Here is a 17,522-nt window from a genome sequence, read left to right on the forward strand (position 1 = left end):
TGGCGGCCTACGCGCTAGGTGGACGGAAGACGAGGGTGGCAGGCGGCAGGCGGCGGGTGGGGATGAAGGACCAAGGAGCCAGGGTCAGGGTCAGGGTTCCCTTCGGTTTAATTAACCATGAGTCCACCCCGTTTGCGACTCCGCATCTAGGTACTGTCACTCTGTACCATACTGTAGTAGTGTATGGACGGTGGTCTACATATGTACGGCAGGGTGCACTACATCCTGGAGGCCACGAACCAGACGAAGTGAGCTCACTTTCTGCCGATTCGTCCGGCTCTTCAGGATCGGAGACTTTTAATCCCCTTTCCTTCTCTGCAGTCTGCCTCCAGGTCGTTCAGGGCAACGTGGGCTCACCCCTCTGCTACTCGCTCCTTTCCCCGATGGCACGACGATCGCGGCCACCGTGGACGGGTGAACCCAGCAACTGCGAGGCTTGTATCGAATCAAGGCACAGGGCATTGCGTACTGTAGCATCTCGAGACAGGAATACCGGATAGCCGTCTGGAAGCCGTTGTTTCGTCGCCGACGGGTCATTGACCCCCATCTCATCTACCAGGTACGTCAAAAAAAGGGGGCCAGACGCTTTGGTTCCTTGAGCAGGGCTCTACCTAGGATCGGTGAATCTATCGAGTTTCGTTAGGCCAGGCTCAACATGGCCATAACGTCGACCCGAAGCAGAGTGGCGAGGCACAAACGAATGCTGTGCAGTGTAGTGCAGGGCAGGGCAGGGCAGCAGGCCGACTGCCATTGCAGCACAGTTGGTCAGTCACTCACTCGCTGGTGCCGAAGCAAGAGAGAGGCTCTTCTAGACTTCCCGTCGTTTTGCCTCTCCCACTGACTCCGTGGCTCCCCGGTCTCGTCTACTCTGTAAGAGTCCTCTTTTTCGTCGCGACTCACTCTCTTGCTCCTGTCAACCATGGCTTCCACTGCTTCCTCCACACTGCAAGGGGGGTCGATAGTACAGTGGGCAATGGGCAGATATGTGGTCGCCGAAACCAACCCACCGTGCTGGAGAAGTTGTCTTGTACCTGTACGCAATTGGGAGACTTGAATGGCCACGACGAGACTCTTCGGAACACACGCGGCGGCGCTAGCCGTCCTTGGTGCCAGATTCTCTCTCTCTCTCTCTTTCTCTTTCTCTCGCCTCCACACCCACCACCTCCCCAGAGCTGAGGTGTGGCATACATAGTAGAGAGAGAGAGAGAGAGAGAGAGAGGATGGCCCCAGCTCCCAACACCCACAGAAGTCTTTCCGTACGTAGTGTAATTTGCATAGGTAGCTCCTTCGCGTTCTCTACAGCACCTCCCGAGCACAGTGAGGATGGGACTGTCCCTCAGACTCTCTGCATTCCATTTCATATTGCGGTCGGGGTCGCTAGCTGGGTATAAACCACGGTATAATATCCGAAAGCAGGCCACGAGTGAATTCTTCTCTCAGAGAGCTTTGCTGCTGTCCCGCCACGCATCCCAAACGTCGTCCGGATGCAAGCCAAAAAAGCAAAAAAAAAAAAAAAAAGCAAAAGACAACACGTTCTTGTCCCTACGATTTTGCATGCCCCGTGAGCTCCGCCGCGTGCATGCATGTACCATGGTACTGCACTACCTCCCTTAGCACTCCCCTCCCTCCACTCCCATGCTTGGTACCTGAATGGTGGATATCCAAGAGCTTTCGATGCACCACCATCATCCACATCTCCAGGGACCGGAACCACATCCAAGACTTATCCCATTCAACGAGCTCGCTCCCCACGCGCGTACTGCACACCAGCGACCACGACCTTTTGCCCTTCTTTTCCCACCACCTCGGGTTCCCTCCAGGAACGCACACACACCCACCCACCACCCACCACATTGGCGCACCGCGACTAGGTACCTACCTACACTACCACCTTGGCCCGGGCCCCGAGGAGGACGAGAGAGAGGGAGAAAGCACATCCAAATGCCGCCTAGCACCAAATCGTAACCTTGTCTGGCTATGTCACCTCCAATGCTCCTCACCCACCTGCACTAACACCACCATTTCAAAGGCGGCGCGCAACACAAAAAAAATACCCTTTGCACTAAGCACCCCCCGAGACTTCCTCTTTCGTCCTGGCCGCTGCCGGTCTTCCTGTCGTCGACTCGTTCGTTTCCTCCTGGGCTCGACTGGTCTCTTTTCCTCATGGTGGCTCCTGCGCATCGACTTCTTCTTCAACTTACCTACTCTTACTCTTTTGTTCTGGCGCTCGCTCTCTGAGCTCTCTTTCTCCTCCTCCGCCATCCTACCGACCCCATTCATCATACCTTGTTCTCCTTCTTCTCTCCTCATCGCCATTTCCCAGCTTACTCGTCCGCCGGACTTCTTCTCTTCACACAATTTCTCTTCCCTCCGCTGGCCGACTACTGCTATCACCACTACCACTACTGCTATTCCAACTTTTGTTACCTCTCAGCTCCGTATCACCGTCGCCCCAAGCCATTCGACCTTCTCCTGCCACGACTTGCATTGCCATCGCTCGTCCGCATACCAGCCGCCCATCGACATCACCCACATTATCATTTGCAGGTACGTTTGTTGTTGTTACGAATCCTTTCCGTCCGTACTCTCGGCCCATCCGCCCGGCCGCGCGCGCGCGACTCGCCACCATCTCCTGGTCGGCGCAAGAGAAAGAGAATGTGAGAGTTGCGATCGGCGGATACTGTACTGCCTCCCCAAACTCAACACCCCCCATGTTCGCCCATCTGTGCCGAAACTCAGTTTAGCCGTTCGTTGAGACCCCCGTCAGAGACCGCCTCTTCGTATCTGTCTTTCGGACCGCAACCGCAGTCCATCACCCAGCTTTCTTATACAGCTTGATCGTCCGTTTTTCGTCCTCCAGCTACTTCGTCCGCTCTCCAGTCCAGGCCTAGGCTCCCCGCAGTACCACACGTTCCATTCTCTGCTGCAAGACGTGGTTACTGCGCATGAATCTCTCTGCCTCTACCCCCAAGTGGATCACACACAGGTCCTTCACTGCCATGCGGCCCTGGACCAGGTGTTTCACCTCGTCAATCACCGCCGCCTGTTCGATTAATAAAATACAATTCCGCTAACAATTCCCCATCACGCAGCCATCCGTCATACCCCCGATCCCTCCCTCCCGCATAAGCAACTCTGTGATATTCGCAATCACCTTCCGCCAGCGCCGCCTTAGCCCAGTCACTGATAGGACCTTCCACTCGTTCCGCTTGCGAGACAGCGCCCATCGCCAAGACTTGTGTCGCCTCAATCCAATCTCCTGTGGTCTCACGGGGGCCCAGGGGACCTGCCGTGCTGGTTTCCTCGACTTGTAGACACGAACGTACAGCAAACATGGCCAACACAAGTGCTGGCTCGGCCGCCGTGTCGCAGCCGACCTCTGGTATCTCTACACCCCAGTTCCAGACGAGGTCGCGCACCCAGAGCATGTCGAGCGATCGCCCTTCCACCATCATGAGTTTCGGCCTCATGTCTCCTCCCCTCTCCGTCACACCGGAGGCCGCCTTCATTGCCGCCTCGGCCGCTTCGCAGATTGTCACCAACGACCACGACAGCCACGCCGACACTTGGTATGACCAGCATGGAATCGAACCTGCTGGCGAGACGGCCATGGTCTCGGCAGCCGCCTTGCAATTGGTAAACAGCTTCCTCGACCAGCTCCTCTTCAACTTCCTGTCCGCGTCGCGCGCAACGACCCTCGCCGCACTGAGGCCTGCCGTGACCGAAGTCCTGAAGCCGAAACTCGCCAAAGATGCCATCAACCAGGCAGACGAGGAGCTGCGAGAGTACCTTGGTGGAGCCGACGAAGACGATTTCGTTCAACCCCAAGGCACAGAGTCCAAGGACTGGGACCTCGAACTCGTCTGGAAGCGGACACGGTTGAGGTGTATGGTGTACTCTTCGCTGGGTGACATGGAAGAGGAGGACGAAGACTACCACATGGATCAAGAGAACCTCAAGCCTGGCATTGACGAGCGCGGCCCCGAGGTCATCTCCCCCGCAGTCGCCATCTTCTTGACATCGATTCTCGAATACATGGGCGAACAGGCTTTGGTCGTCGCAGGCCAAGCCGCATATCACCGTCTACGCGCGAAGTTCGAAAAGGAGCCCAAGGACGGCGCGAGGAGCGTTGCCGACATCGCCGACAGAATCGTGGTCGAGGAGCTGGACATGGAACGGGTCGCTCTTGACAGGACTCTGGGCAGACTCTGGCGGGCGTGGAAGAAGAGGCTTCGTTCTCCCAACCTGGACGCGCGCCCCTTTTCGCGCACCTCGTCCATTCGCCACAAACAGAGCAACACTCCCGAGAGCCGCGAGAGCCACGAGAGCCCGCTCCCTGCGCAGGGCCTTGGCATCCAAGAAGCACCGCGGGAGGAGCCCGAGGTTGACCAAGTCGGGAACCCCATCGAAGCATCGGCCATCCCGCTACCGATTGGGGATCGCGATATTGACGAGATTGAAGTGCCGGGTCTTGCCTCATACAGCGACGAGGGGAGTCGGATCGTGAGGAAGAGGAGCCGGTAGCACAACGGCCGAAGAGTCTGATGATCTTCACCTCCCAGCCTGGCGATGACATACCTACACCCACAATGTCTCAACCTCATACTCCAACCGCTACCTGCGGCCGCAAGCGCTCCAATTCCTTGCCCACTCCTTCGCCTTCGCCCTACACTTCGCCAATTCTCAAACGCGCCAAGATTGACGCGATCCAGACGAAGCTGCCCGATCAACAGGCTGGTTCTGACGAGAAAGAAATTGCGACGGAGGCAATCCCTACGGAGCCGCAATCGTCCGACAAGCCGCAATCCTCGCCTGGCGTACTCGAGCCCGTGCAGGAGTCAGTCGAGGTGGAATCTTGGGCAGAGACTGAGAGGGCTCCGGAACCCAAGCCTCGCAATCCAAATCGGCTCTCGCAGATCGGTATCTCTGCTGCGGCGGTGGGTGCGGCAGCTGTGGCTGGTATTGCATCCGTTGCGACAGTAGCATTGGGATCTAAGCCCAAGCCAGTCGAGGAAGAGAGCGGCGACATTGATGACTTCACTGAGGAACCCGAGATTTGCACTTCCTCCAGGGTCTCGATTGCTGGTCGCAGCTCGCCGAGCTTTTCGGAATCCGGAAAGGCTGTCGTGGTTGCCCCCAAGCTACTCCAGCGAACGCCCAGTGTCCACTCGGCCCGCGTTGTTGACGTCCATGGGCCTAAGAGTCCTGTGACTGGATCAAGGACATCGTCGGTGGATGCGTCCGATCGTTCCCAGCCAGTCAACCTCTCTCGCGCGAGCAGCGTTTCCCGCACAACACCCCCGATTATTGAAGAGACGCAGAAACCGAAGCCAGCTGAGATTGACATCATCATTCGCTCATCCTCTTCCACTCCTCGTACCCGGTCACCGGTTGAGAAATCGTCTCGTAGACAAAACACAAACGAGTCAATCTCGGAAGTCGACGAAGATGCTGAGGTACGGCCTACTCGCCAGGACAAGGCGAGGACGGCGGCGGCTGCGTCATCCCCAACTCCCAATAGCAGATTTTCTCAGGCGCCATCCAGCTCTGCCCGGCAGTTAGGGTCCCCTCGCCATGATCACACTTCATCAGTGACCAAGGTAACCATCCTGAGCGACACTCATCCCAACGGTCACACTGTCGAAGACCGTCTGTCCTCGCCACGCAACCGGCCTCAGGTCACCCCGAGCGTGCCTGAACGCAACACAGGTCGGCAAGCACACGGGACCCATTCGCCGGCCGCAAGCATTGGGGTGGTGACAGTCGAGCGGCCTGCCGCAGGTCAAGATTCCCCCGACCGCACTCGACATCTTCGGACATCTGGCTCCTCTGGCTCTTCGAGCACTGGCAAAATCAGGGCCGTTAGAAATTCAGAGGATAGCAAGGCCTCCGGTCGCGCCGACAACCTTCCTCGGAACTTTGAGGAACTCATCCAGAGTGATCAGACCATCCAGTACACGCTCACTCCCGAGAACATGCGTGACCTTGATGTAAGCCATGGCCAACATCGTTCTGCCCATTCACCGCTAACAAACATCCAGGGAAACCGAGCGCAGAGCGCGAGTCCTGCAGCACATAAATCGAGAAAGAGTGAGGATGCTCGCACCGTCATGAATGGTGACCGAAATAGACCTGTCTCCAGCATGGACATTAGAAGGACCGTGTCTGTCAGTCGCGCAACAGGATTGAGCTCGCATCCGCCTGAGGCCAAGCCCAAGGGTTTCGTCCCGAGAGCACCTCCCAGCACCACTTTAACCCGATCAAAAATTGGTGGTCCACAGGCGCGAGACGCCCGTGTACCTCGTGACACTGCTCTAAACGATTTTGCCGATTTCATTAGGTCGACTGGACCGACAGCTGACAACGGCCCCGCACCGCTACGCAACGTGAGCGGCTCCATGCCTCCGGCGAGGAGCAATTTGGATTCGAAACGTGTATCGTCCTCGAATCGGCCCCGTCTTCAGGCGCGGGATGCTGCCGTTGACAATCGCGAGGACAATTCTGACCTAATCGACTTCATACGGCGAGGGCCGCCAAACGCGAGCAATCCTCGGATTCCTCGTACAGTCGCCCCTTTCCGAACCACCATGGATTCTGATCAGATGTCAACTGCTGTTGGCGGCAAGGCCGTTGATGCCAGTTTGCCTGATATTCGATACAGCCAAGCGTCGACCAACGTTACAGACATCACTCAGCCTTCTGTTCAGTCATCGATCAACTCGCAGAGTGCCCTCCTGCAGAATCGCTCCAACAGCAATGCCATTGATGAGGACGACATTATGCCTAAGCGCACCAGACGTCGCGTGCGCGACCCGTACGCCATCGACTTGAGTGATGAAGACGAGGAGGAGTATGCGCAAGCGGTTCGACCTGCTCCCAAGAAGGAGGAGAGCCTGGCGGATTTCTTGAAGAACTATACACCGCCCCCCGAGCCGGCCCCCGTTCCGCAGAACGTGCCGAAGAGAAAGGCGAGCGCTCCCAGTCTCATTGGGCGGTTTTCTAGGAGGGAGAGCAATATGGGATCCAACAGCGCAAAGCCGGCCAAGGTCGAAAGTCGCTCTTTGAATAGTCGTACTGGAGGCCATGGTCACGTTCCTATCCAGGTCAACGCGTCTTTGGGTGAAGACAAGCACACGGCCATTGACAATACTGCGAACCGTTCGGCCATGCATTCCTCGGCCGGGCGCGTGCCAATGAAAAAGTTCGAACCAAGAGACGCTGTCTCGTCCACGACCAGAACCAACGACCTTGCTTCATTCCTTCGTAGCTCCGAGCCGCCGCAACTGACGCCCGCGCCGCGCTCCAGCCCACCAGCTGAACCGCAACAGAGCAGCAGTAGCGGATTCTCCAAGATGTTTGGCCGCCGGAAGAAGTCGAGCTTGGCTTAGTTGCCTAAGCCGCGCCGGCGCGGAGCCACGACATGAATGAAGCTTACGATTTCTCAATCGCCTACGACCAAGTCATGTAACCTCTCAACCCCGTCTCTCACGCCGTCATTGGAAAGAAAATCTATCGCCACCTTGCCATTTTGCATCAAGGAGGACTAACTCGGCAAAAGCCGAGCTGATCAAGCTTTGTTTGGTTTCAACTTCTGTATTTACATGTTTGTTTTGCACCGATGCTTTGATACCACCCTTCCCGACAAGACGGGACAGGATCGATGTTTCATTTCTTGAGCGGCCTTGGCAAAGGACCTTGCATGCCTCTGGCATCTTCATTTTTTCTTTGGATAATAGGATGATCAAAAGGTGGAACATTCCCAGAGACTATGCTCTTGACGCTTCGGACAGACTAGCTTGTCTGGATTAGGAAGCATTTTTAGATACGCAAAAGCGGTCAATATCAATTTGCTCATCTCGCTTCCACTTATTGTGATTCCTCATGTAATTGAAGTACGGGGGTTTGCAACTTCATGCCTTCGAGGTGAGAACAGCCGGAGCCTCCTGTGGTGATGCATAGTCGCTGACTGTCGATAGAACATACACGAGCACGGACGCCTTTGGGTGTATCTTCAGGAGTCTTCGGAGTTGGAGGCACACATGGGGGTTGTCATTGCATGAAGCTGGGCTGCAAACCAACACAAGCGGCCTCTATCGGCGACCTGCAGCACAAGGCGACCAATAGATAGTAGCCTGGTGTAAGGGCCCCAGCTGCCACGCCGGTTCTGTTTTTTCCCCGCAGGGACATCGCATCGCGCCTCGAGGCCTTACTTCTTCAACTCTGGGCAGATGACCAAAATCATGCGGCTGCTTCACACCGCGCGTCTCGAAATTGTCTACTTCGCAGCCGACATCCCTCCGTATGCCATCCTTTCGCACACATGGGAAGATGAGGAGGTCACTTTTCAAGACGTCCAGTCGAGCGAAACAGCAAAGCAGATGAGAGGCTACGCCAAGCTACAGAAAATCTGTTCTGTTGCTTCTAGCCATGGTTTCGAATACATATGGGTCGATAGCTGTTGTATCGACAAGACTAGCAGCGCCGAGCTCTCAGAGGCTATCAACTCCATGTTCCGATGGTACCGAGAGGCACATATATGTTATGCGTACTTGAGCGACGTGTCGTCAATGAGCTTTTCCTTACAGTCCACGGAGACACAGGGTGGGTGCAACACCGCTGAAGACATCAGATCCAGTCGCTGGTTTACTCGTGGCTGGACACTACAGGAGCTCATTGCCCCAAAAATGGTTCACTTCTACAATCAGAACTGGTCATTCATCGGGACGCGGAACGAATCAGCACAGGTTCTCGCCATGATCACTTCAATACCGGACAGTATTTTGATTGGCGGTGAGCTATCACGGGCTCCCATAAACCAGCGGATGCACTGGGTAGCTTCTCGTCAGACAACACGCCCAGAGGATATCGCATACTGCCTGCTGGGAATATTTGACGTTCACATGCCCCTACTCTACGGCGAGGGCAGGCAGAAGGCCTTTCGGCGACTTCAGGAGGAGATCATCAGGACGTCGGACGACTTGTCGATATACTTGTGGAGAATGCCTGAAGCGATTGCGAAAGCTCGCGATCAAGCATTCTGGGACGTTCTGGCAGAGGATCCTTTGTGGTTCTCGGACTCCGTTTCTAATTTCCGGGAGAGTACGAGCGTGACACAGTTGCAAGACTCTTCCGTCAACATCACCAACAAGGGTGTTGCGGTGAAGTGGCATATAGTGCCTCTTCCTTACGATGACTCCGACACGGTCTTTCTGGCTTTGCTTACGGAATGCGGGGAGTCAGTGACAGCATCCTAATCCAACGGCGCAACCACGAGGGCTCGGAGTTCTCTCGCATTGTCCCCCATCTGGTGGTGTCCATTGAGAAACGAGGCGAAGATATTCGGCTCACTCCCTCGTACGCCGAGGCTAGGGTGGACATGTCCCTCGGAGATGTCCAGACTGGCCAGCTGCGTTCGTTCTATCTGATGAGGAACACCGCCTCTCAGCATTTGGACTGGCAGTTTGGTGTTATGGGGTTCTGCTTCGTGGACTCCGATTCGATGCTTCTCCACTCGTCGGATTTCGCACTGGATGTCATGTCTTCCCGTGTGTGGTGTGCACGTATCCCCGCCGGTTGGAAGCGACCGTGGCATCCTGCAGGAAAGCGCGATCTGGCTGTTTCGGGAACGGGGAACATCATCAGAATCCTTGGGGCTCTGAGCCTCAATTTGAGGGTAACTAACCAAGGAGGGCTCGCGGCGTCAACACGCAGCATCGAGATCTACACCATCGTCTGCGGGTTCGAGCTTCAGCCACAAACTGTCTTTCAAACGCCGGTGACGTGCCATAGGCCATTTGCGTACTTCTACGTGGAGGGACCGGAAAAGGCGATGAAGGCCGCAAGAACGCACGGCGGGTCAAATGGCAAGTTCTGGTCCATGGTTCCGGGTGTTGAGGGGGTTACACTGAGACTCGAGAAGACGGCCCGGGTGACGGGTCTCTGGTACGACATCGTTGTCGACGGCGTGGTGCCGCATGGCGAGCAAAGGACGTCATGAGACGGGCGGCAAGATCTCGACAAGTCTGGCAAGCGGACAAGTTGTTGTATTCGCGGCGGTTCTTCCGAAACGACTCGTTCTCGGCATGCTTCTCGACGAAACCGCTCGCAGTCTCGTAGCCTTCGAGCACATCGTCCCCGAGACCTTGCCAGCATCGACAAAACGAGGCATGGGAAACCGGAAAAAAAGAGAAAGCGCCGACCCGCGTCTCTCGCTCGCGTAGGAAAGAGGGTTGGGCGATGTCCTGGGCAGATATAGAGCGTTATGGACGGGAACCAAGCGTCCGTTGCTTCGGGCATCCACCAACTTGCACACGGAGGCCAGGAAGGGGGAACCGGACAGGCGCGACGGGGTGCGCGGACAGCAAACCCATCTTGAACCCTGCCAGCACCTGCATCAGGCGCTCTCCAGCCGACGGCGGCGCTGGCGTGCCCCTTTTGGGACACGTCAACAACGGCGGGAGAACGGGCAGAGTACCCGACACATACACGCTGCGATGACTTCCCGTCTGCGAGTAACAGACCGTTTTAGAGACGTCTGACAGATCTCGACACCAGTGCCGACAGGGATCCTTCCAATGCAAGGTTGGAGATCAGCGACATCAGGAACCCCTGTGTCCACGAGAAGTGGTCTCTTCCCCCTTCTCTCGTCTCAAAATGGAGGACAAGGACTCACAGGAAGCCCCAGGGCCGAAGCTGCGGCTGTGAGCAAGGAGTTGATTGAGAGCTCGTTCCACGCGCTGTTTGATGTGTAACTGCTCTCTTCTTGACTTCGTTCTGCTCGAGTGAACTATTTCGGTGCTCTGTGCCTCTCGCTTTCGTTGACATTCAGACACTCATCAGGAGAACAGCCACGTTGTGTACGGACAGGAGCCTCCAAGGAGCGCCGAATCCGAGTCTTGGCTCGGTAGAACGAGACTATCGCTCGAGTCTAGGCATAGGAACAGCAGTCGGTTGTTTGTTTTCGTATGATCACGGCAAATAGGAATGTATATAGTCGGTGCTCGATTGACGGAGTGTGACACCAGCCAATGCATCGGTGCTTCGAGGTCTGTATAAATCACCCATGCTACTTGAATTCGAGTACAGTCAACCAAGTCATAAATAGCAAAGTCATGTTGCAAGGGGCACGGGAGGTGTCCATGAAGGTAGCATTAGTCTATGTGTCTCTTAATCTAGTAAGAGACGGTGCCAGCTGTGCGATCATGAAGCATGGAGAAGTCATTGCAACTCATTCCGTAGAAAACCTTGTCGTCTGTCGTGACAGCGACAGAAACCGTGACCTCAACACCAAATAGAGAATCACCAAGCCGAACCAAGAACATCAGAGATGCGTGTCAAAGTATGCATCTACCAGCCATCGTTGCCAGCGTCCTGGGTCGAGCCGCCACCACCCGCACCCCAGGCATCGCCAGTGTCGGGCTCGTTGGAGGCAGCGTTGGATGGACCGAACTCGTCGACGTCCTCCTTGGGAGGGTTGGGGCAGCGGTAGGACTTGTGGCCCATCTCACCGCAGTTGTTGCACTTGATGCGGGAGACTGTTGACAAGCATATGTCAGTGAGACAAAACAAAGGTTGGACCACGTGTTACATACTATCAACAGGCTTGTCGCAGTCCTTGGAAAGGTGACCCTCTGCATCGCAGTTGCGGCACTTGATCTTGCGAGGCTCGGGGCACTCCTTGGAGATGTGGCCCTCATTACCGCAGTTGTGACAAGCACGACCACCACCGCCGCCACCCTGAGGGCAGTCACGGGAGAAATGGCCCACTGGCGATAATTAGTAGCTGGAAATGCGGAATCAGTACCGAGGCGGACTTACTCTCGTGGCACTTGTTGCACTCGACATCGTCGCCGGCCTTGCGGGGCTCGGAACACTCGGAGGCTTTGTGACCAGACTGACTGTGCAGTGGTCAGTGACAATGTATGAAGAGCGTGATGAGGACATGAGAGCTTACCCGCAGTTCTTGCAAGCGAACTTGTCGATACGGGGAGTGGGGCCTAGATAAGTCAGTCAAGGCCAGAGAGCTGAAGTGGAAGCGGGCAAACTTACAATCACGAACGCGATGGCCCTCCTCGCCGCAGTTGTAGCAGGTGATGGTGACGCGGACTTTCTCTGTGGCCTCCTGGGGGCAGGACTTGTGACCGTGACCAAGCTCGTTGCAGTTGGTGCACTTCTGCAAGAGGCGAGAGACAGGCTCTCCAGCATCCTCGAGGCGGACCATGTTCTCCTCGGGGGAGGCAGGCCAGGCGGCCTTCTCACGCTGGCGATCAGGCTGAGAGGAGAAGCGGTACTGGACAGTGTACTTCTTCTCCAAGTTGCCCTGAAGATCCATGTTGGTGTGGGTAGGGGCAAGGACACGCTCGGTGGCGATGAGATAGATATCCATCTCCTGGCTGCGGAAAGCCTTCTCAAGTTCGGCATAGGTCATGTCAGGGAAGTGCTTGAGATACTTCTGGATGGCATCCTTGGCCTCGACGCCATCACGATCCTGAACAGCCTCGTTGATCTCCTCCCAAGCCTTGTCAGCGTCGACGTCGGGGATCATGCTGCGATCGATCTTGCGAGGGGCCTTGCAGTCAACGGTCTCATGGCCTTGAAGAAATATTTCAGTCTAGATTCGCAACTTGTCACAGATGAATTGGAGCGGCTTACCTTCCTCGAGGCAGTTGCGGCAGATATCAGCAGGCTTCTGAGGGCAATCCTTGCGCATGTGACCCTCCTCGCCGCAGATGCGGCAAGTCATGGCAGGAGCCTCAGGGCAGTCGCGACGAGTATGGCCCTCCTTACCACAGGCGCGGCAGGTGCCATCGAAGGGCTTGAGAGGCTCGGAACAATCGGCCTTGTTGTGACTGAGCAGTATGTGTCAGTGACCCAGGCATCTCAGTAGTTCGGGGAACATTAAGAACATACCCAGATTGGCCGCAGTTGAAGCAGGCACGGTCATCACCATTGCCGTTGGCGTCGCCGCCCTTGGGGTGGTTCCAGGGGTCATCGGCGGGGATGTCATTGGTACCCCAATCGTCAGCCATCTTGTTGTCGCGGTGAGAAGTATGTAGGACTTAAGACGAGGTGCTGTCAAACGATTGACAGAGGTATACTGGACTGGTTCAAATGAATCAGCGATTGAAGTTGAGATCGTACGTGAAAGTAGAAGAAAGCACGGATGAGAGGGTAGAGGAAAGAAAGACCGCGAAGACAAAAAGAGAATCTGCGTCCCTGAGTGAGGCCTGGGTGCAGAAGAAAAAAAGAGAAAAAGGGGAAGGTGCAAATGTGTAATTGATCTGAGTGACAGCCGAGGAAAGAGCGCAGGTTCGAAATCGCAGTCAGTGTCAGGATTAATTGACGGGGAGGCCTCGATGAAGGATACTGTTTTTCTAACGCCGTCGGCGATGGGCAACTTTGAGATAGCTCAACAAATGCTGGCGCCATTTCTGAATTGCTGCGATTCAAGGCGACGGCTGAAGCAGCCGTCAGATTGAGTCTAGCGCTTTGAAGATACCGGATACTTGAATTCAATTAGGAGAACACAGAGGACTTGGAGATGGTGCAGTGAATCAATCTTGATTCAGATTTCGGTGATGAAGCATGTTATGATGGGGAAATAGTAGGTCTAGGGACCGGAGGGCATAGTGATTAGAATAGGAAACCATGACTTACAGCAATTTATGGTTACTATGTGACCTCGGCGGATTGTCTTGATGTGTGTAGATATGTTGTGCTGGGAATGCTGATGTCGCGGGTTGATTGTTCAGGAAGTAGACTTGCGATGGCTGTGAGATGATTTTGGGATTCAATGAACAGGGTTCTTATTTGAGAAAAGGAAAACCGGGTCTTGCTTATGTCGTCAAGAATACTGACCTCTTGGTCTTGTCATGAGGCTTTCTCGGAGTTGTTGATAACTGGATAGCTGCGAAATATCGACAAGGCCTTTATCGATGCAAGCCAGGCACGATCCTGAAAGAGAACAGGGCGTCACTTGCCTTGTAGGGAGTTTAGGAATGTGCAGGAATGTGAAGAAGCGAGAAGGTGTACTTCACGCTCCTTCACTTTTCGGAATCATAATTGAAATCTCTGTTGATTGCCTAGCTGAGAACCGTATTTCAGTGATCATATGAAAGCACGTGTCTTGGTTGCAGCCTCCCAGGACTTCACGTCCTAGTTATCTATCTATTATGATCTCAAGTTGTTGTCAAGCACGTACTGAAACCAGATGTACTGTGTGCTGATCTACTGAAAGTTCGTACTTGAGTTTCATAACATGAACTCCAGTTAAATATTAAGTTAGTGATGTCAAAGGGGAGTCGTGGCATTGAAGTAGGTCACAGTCACTAGATACCTCGCTCCAGGCCATGTTAATGATGGCTAGATAATTAGGATCTTCCAGAATACTGAATGTCCGAAAGGCAGCATCAAACTTACCAGACAAGGCAGTCGAGATTCCGGGTCATTATCATCATCAAGCAACAGGTGCATCCCAGGTTTTACAAGCGGTGTCTGGTGGTTTGTCCCGACTGATACACTGAGGGACTCGAGCGACATAAATGAGCAGTGCCGTGGAGTCTTCAGCTTGAGCAGGCCCCGAATCTAATTATATCCGGTAGCCCGGCAAGCGTTACATAACGACCAACCACAATCTTCCGCATAAAATCAATTCGACGACATTAAGCGGCAGTAGTGCTTGATGGATCAACAGCAAACAACGCCTTCTCGTCACCTTGATGGGAGATGTGTCGTTGGAGAATTAGTCAGCCAACCGCCAATTCGCGATCTCGGGGCAATCAGAGCAGCGAATGCGTGAAAGATCCCTGGAGGACCCGCATGACGGCAGGGGAAGTGGTTTGTAAGATTGTGTGTTAGGAGGGGCAGCTGGAGGGGTAATTTGGCGTATCGGTAGAGCACCTGCAGCATCGCTAAAGTCCCTGTGAGAGAGTGACATCAACACTTTTCCCCTTCCTTTGCCTTCGAGGAGTGCAGGATTGTTATTCTGCCCTGCTGAGGCCAACAATCACCGGTTAGAATGTCGGAGCACGATTTTGATGCAAAAGACCTGTTCAATTTTGTGTTTCTCCAATCTCGTCCGTACTCTCTCGTCTGGTGATAGCTCGGAATGGGGCTTTCCCGCCGGTCATAGCTCCTGGGTCTCAGGCAGCTTGAAACCACGTCAATTGCCTCTGTACTGGACCGGTACCCCGCCAACAAGACGTCGTGGGCCGGAGACGACTAGTTACATGGGCTCGTTGGCTTGCCAGTGACACCAGCCGCGGGTTATGGATCCAGATGGCGGGGTTGATACCGGCTGCCCCGCTTCCATGAGCTTGATCACTGGCCTGTTGACGAATGGCTCCTGCAGTAAGTGCGACAGGGAAAGGTACAATGGGGTGTCGACATGGGCCTGGAGCCTGAAAATCCAATGGAACTTCCTCTTTGAACACGGGCTGCTCCTCCTTACCATTGAGAGACTATAAGTAAGGTGTCTGCGGCCCTTTGCCTGACTTGCTACCTTTCGCACCCCTCCTCCACTCTGCTCTCCGACTTCGCACCACATTGTCTCCCAACCGCCAAATTGAACTTCTTCTAGACAAATCGCCAAAAAGAAGCCAACATGTCCAAGCCTGAGGATCTTCCCCCTATGGAGTACCGCTTCCTGGGCCGCTCTGGTCTCCAGGTTAGCGCCATCAGCCTGGGAGGCTGTGAGTTGCCTGGCTTTGCCAACGCCCATTGCTCCAGCGACTGACTGTTTTTCAGGGTTGACTTATGGAGGTCATGTCGACGCCGGTATGATGGGATTCGTCAACACGATTCGCCAATAGAGACTGACATCTAACACAGAGGGCACTTTCGCGTGCATGAAGGCTGCCTACGACTCCGGTGTCAACTTCTTCGATACCGCCGAAGGCTACGCCAACGGCGAGAGTGAGATTGGTACGAGCGGAAAATTCAATCCTACAAAATGGAGGTGAAAGCTGATCTCCACGCAGTCATGGGTGAGGCCATCAAGAAGTACGGCTGGAAGCGCAACGACCTCGTTATTTCCACCAAGGTAGGCGCGCTCCCCGAACGACTGTCGATTCCAAGATTCGAGACTAACACCTGATGGACGAGAACAGATCTACTGGGGTGGCGCTTTCGGCGACAACGTTGTCAACAACAAGGGCCTGTCCCGTAAGCACGTTATTGAGGCCATGGACGCCTGCCTTGAGCGTCTTGATCTCAAGTACGTGGACCTCGTCTACGCTCACCGGTAAGCCTTTCCACCCTTCACCGAGAAACGTGCGAAATGCGCTGACTCTCGGCAGCCCCGATCGTCAGACCCCCATGGAGGAGACCGTCCGCGCCTTCAACCACCTCATCAACACCGGCAAGGCCCTGTACTGGGGAACTTCGGAGTGGAGCGCCGACGAGATCGCCCAGGCCTGGCGCTACGCTGACAAGCTGAACCTCGTCGGCCCCGTCATGGAGCAGCCCTCTTACAGCATGCTGGACCGCAAGAAGGTTGAGCACGAGTTCTTCCACCTCTACCGCGAGGTCGGCACCGGCCTCACCGTCTTCTCCCCGCTGCGCCAGGGCATTCTCTCCGGAAAGTACAAGAACGGTATCCCCGAGGATTCGCGCTTCGGCTCGGAGAACATTGGCTTCATCAAGGACTTCTGGAAGCGCGAGAACGCCAAGAAGCAGTTCCAGGACCTCGTCGACAAGGCCAACAAGATTGAGCCTATTGCTGAGAAGCTCGGCATCAAGATGGCCACGCTGGCGCTCGCCTGGGTTCTGAAGAACAAGAACGTTAGCTCGGCCATCATTGGCGCGAGCAGCCCCGAGCAGGTTTTCGAGAACATCCGCGCCATCGGTGTGCAGGAGAAGTTGACGCCCGAGATTATGAAGGAGATTGACGAGGCTCTCGACAACAAACCCGATGCCATCATCCCCAGATTTTAAGGAGATCGAATAGAACACAATGTATGAGAACACGAAATAAGGCCCAACAGGGACATATGAGACTGAGGAGGGGGCAAAATGGAGGCTTGACGATGGACTCTTTTGAACAATCGACCTAGGCTGATTTGATGCATAGACGGTAGTTCGAAGTATACACTTGGCCGAGGCGGCGATACCATATATACCAAGCTGCCTAATGAAATTATTTCAAACTTTCCATGTCAAATCCTCTCCCAAGTGCCTTGCCATGTTGGGTCTATACCCCGGTTAAGTCTGTGGCCCTGGTTCTTCTATAACACACTCTCTTTGCGATATAACATAAATTGAGTGTCCCGAGCTAGAAATGTACGACTATACCCGACACACGATATCATTCTGATACAGAGTACGCTAGAGGAGGTAACCCCCAGCCCCTCAACCTACGCAGATTCGGACCCATCCTTGTTTACCTGCACTGCGAGCACCAAACATGCCTACGACGTCAAAACGGACTTTGTGCCGTAGGCGGCGAGTGTCATCATCCAATACACGGGGGGGAAACACCCTCAATGACAGTGGGTTCTCGGTATTGGACCGCGTCACCAGGCTGT

General features: G+C 54.8%; 6 protein-coding genes across 6 annotated transcripts; 5 read left to right on the forward strand and 1 right to left on the reverse strand.

Annotated features, from left to right (window-relative positions):
- Positions 1-3,333: 3,333 nt before the first annotated feature.
- On the forward strand, positions 3,334-4,524 carry ColSpa_12761 (uncharacterized protein; the record flags this gene model as incomplete). The annotated part of the gene is made up of 1 exon (XM_049278973.1): positions 3,334-4,524. One exon carries the CDS (start codon positions 3,334-3,336, stop codon positions 4,522-4,524), a length of 1,191 nt encoding a protein of 396 aa, XP_049134930.1.
- Positions 4,525-4,589: 65 nt separating this feature from the next.
- ColSpa_12762 (uncharacterized protein) lies at positions 4,590-6,154 on the forward strand (the record flags this gene model as incomplete). The annotated part of the gene is made up of 2 exons (XM_049278974.1): positions 4,590-5,990; positions 6,143-6,154. The coding sequence occupies 2 exons, from the start codon at positions 4,590-4,592 to the stop codon at positions 6,152-6,154; spliced, it is 1,413 nt and encodes a 470-aa protein (XP_049134931.1).
- Positions 6,155-7,016: 862 nt separating this feature from the next.
- On the forward strand, positions 7,017-7,388 carry ColSpa_12763 (uncharacterized protein; the record flags this gene model as incomplete). The annotated part of the gene is made up of 1 exon (XM_049278975.1): positions 7,017-7,388. The coding sequence occupies one exon, from the start codon at positions 7,017-7,019 to the stop codon at positions 7,386-7,388; it is 372 nt and encodes a 123-aa protein (XP_049134932.1).
- Positions 7,389-8,240: 852 nt separating this feature from the next.
- ColSpa_12764 (velvet complex subunit B) lies at positions 8,241-9,997 on the forward strand (the record flags this gene model as incomplete). Its single annotated transcript, XM_049278976.1, is given in 2 exon segments — positions 8,241-9,235; positions 9,247-9,997. 2 exon segments carry the CDS (start codon positions 8,241-8,243, stop codon positions 9,995-9,997), a joined length of 1,746 nt encoding a protein of 581 aa, XP_049134933.1.
- Positions 9,998-11,346: 1,349 nt separating this feature from the next.
- Positions 11,347-13,028, reverse strand: ColSpa_12765 (DNA-binding protein HEXBP; the record flags this gene model as incomplete). Its single annotated transcript, XM_049278977.1, has 7 exons — positions 11,347-11,534; positions 11,592-11,765; positions 11,818-11,897; positions 11,954-11,996; positions 12,049-12,591; positions 12,652-12,848; positions 12,910-13,028. The coding sequence occupies 7 exons, from the start codon at positions 13,026-13,028 to the stop codon at positions 11,347-11,349; spliced, it is 1,344 nt and encodes a 447-aa protein (XP_049134934.1).
- A 2,573-nt stretch (positions 13,029-15,601) lies between these two features.
- Positions 15,602-16,932, forward strand: ColSpa_12766 (putative WD repeat-containing protein; the record flags this gene model as incomplete). The annotated part of the gene is made up of 6 exons (XM_049278978.1): positions 15,602-15,689; positions 15,745-15,774; positions 15,829-15,921; positions 15,978-16,039; positions 16,107-16,240; positions 16,296-16,932. 6 exons carry the CDS (start codon positions 15,602-15,604, stop codon positions 16,930-16,932), a joined length of 1,044 nt encoding a protein of 347 aa, XP_049134935.1.
- Positions 16,933-17,522: the final 590 nt, after the last annotated feature.

The sequence above is a fragment of the Colletotrichum spaethianum genome, assembly GCF_022836535.1.
Source record: "Colletotrichum spaethianum MAFF 239500 DNA, contig72, whole genome shotgun sequence".
Lineage (NCBI taxonomy): Eukaryota > Fungi > Ascomycota > Sordariomycetes > Glomerellales > Glomerellaceae > Colletotrichum > Colletotrichum spaethianum.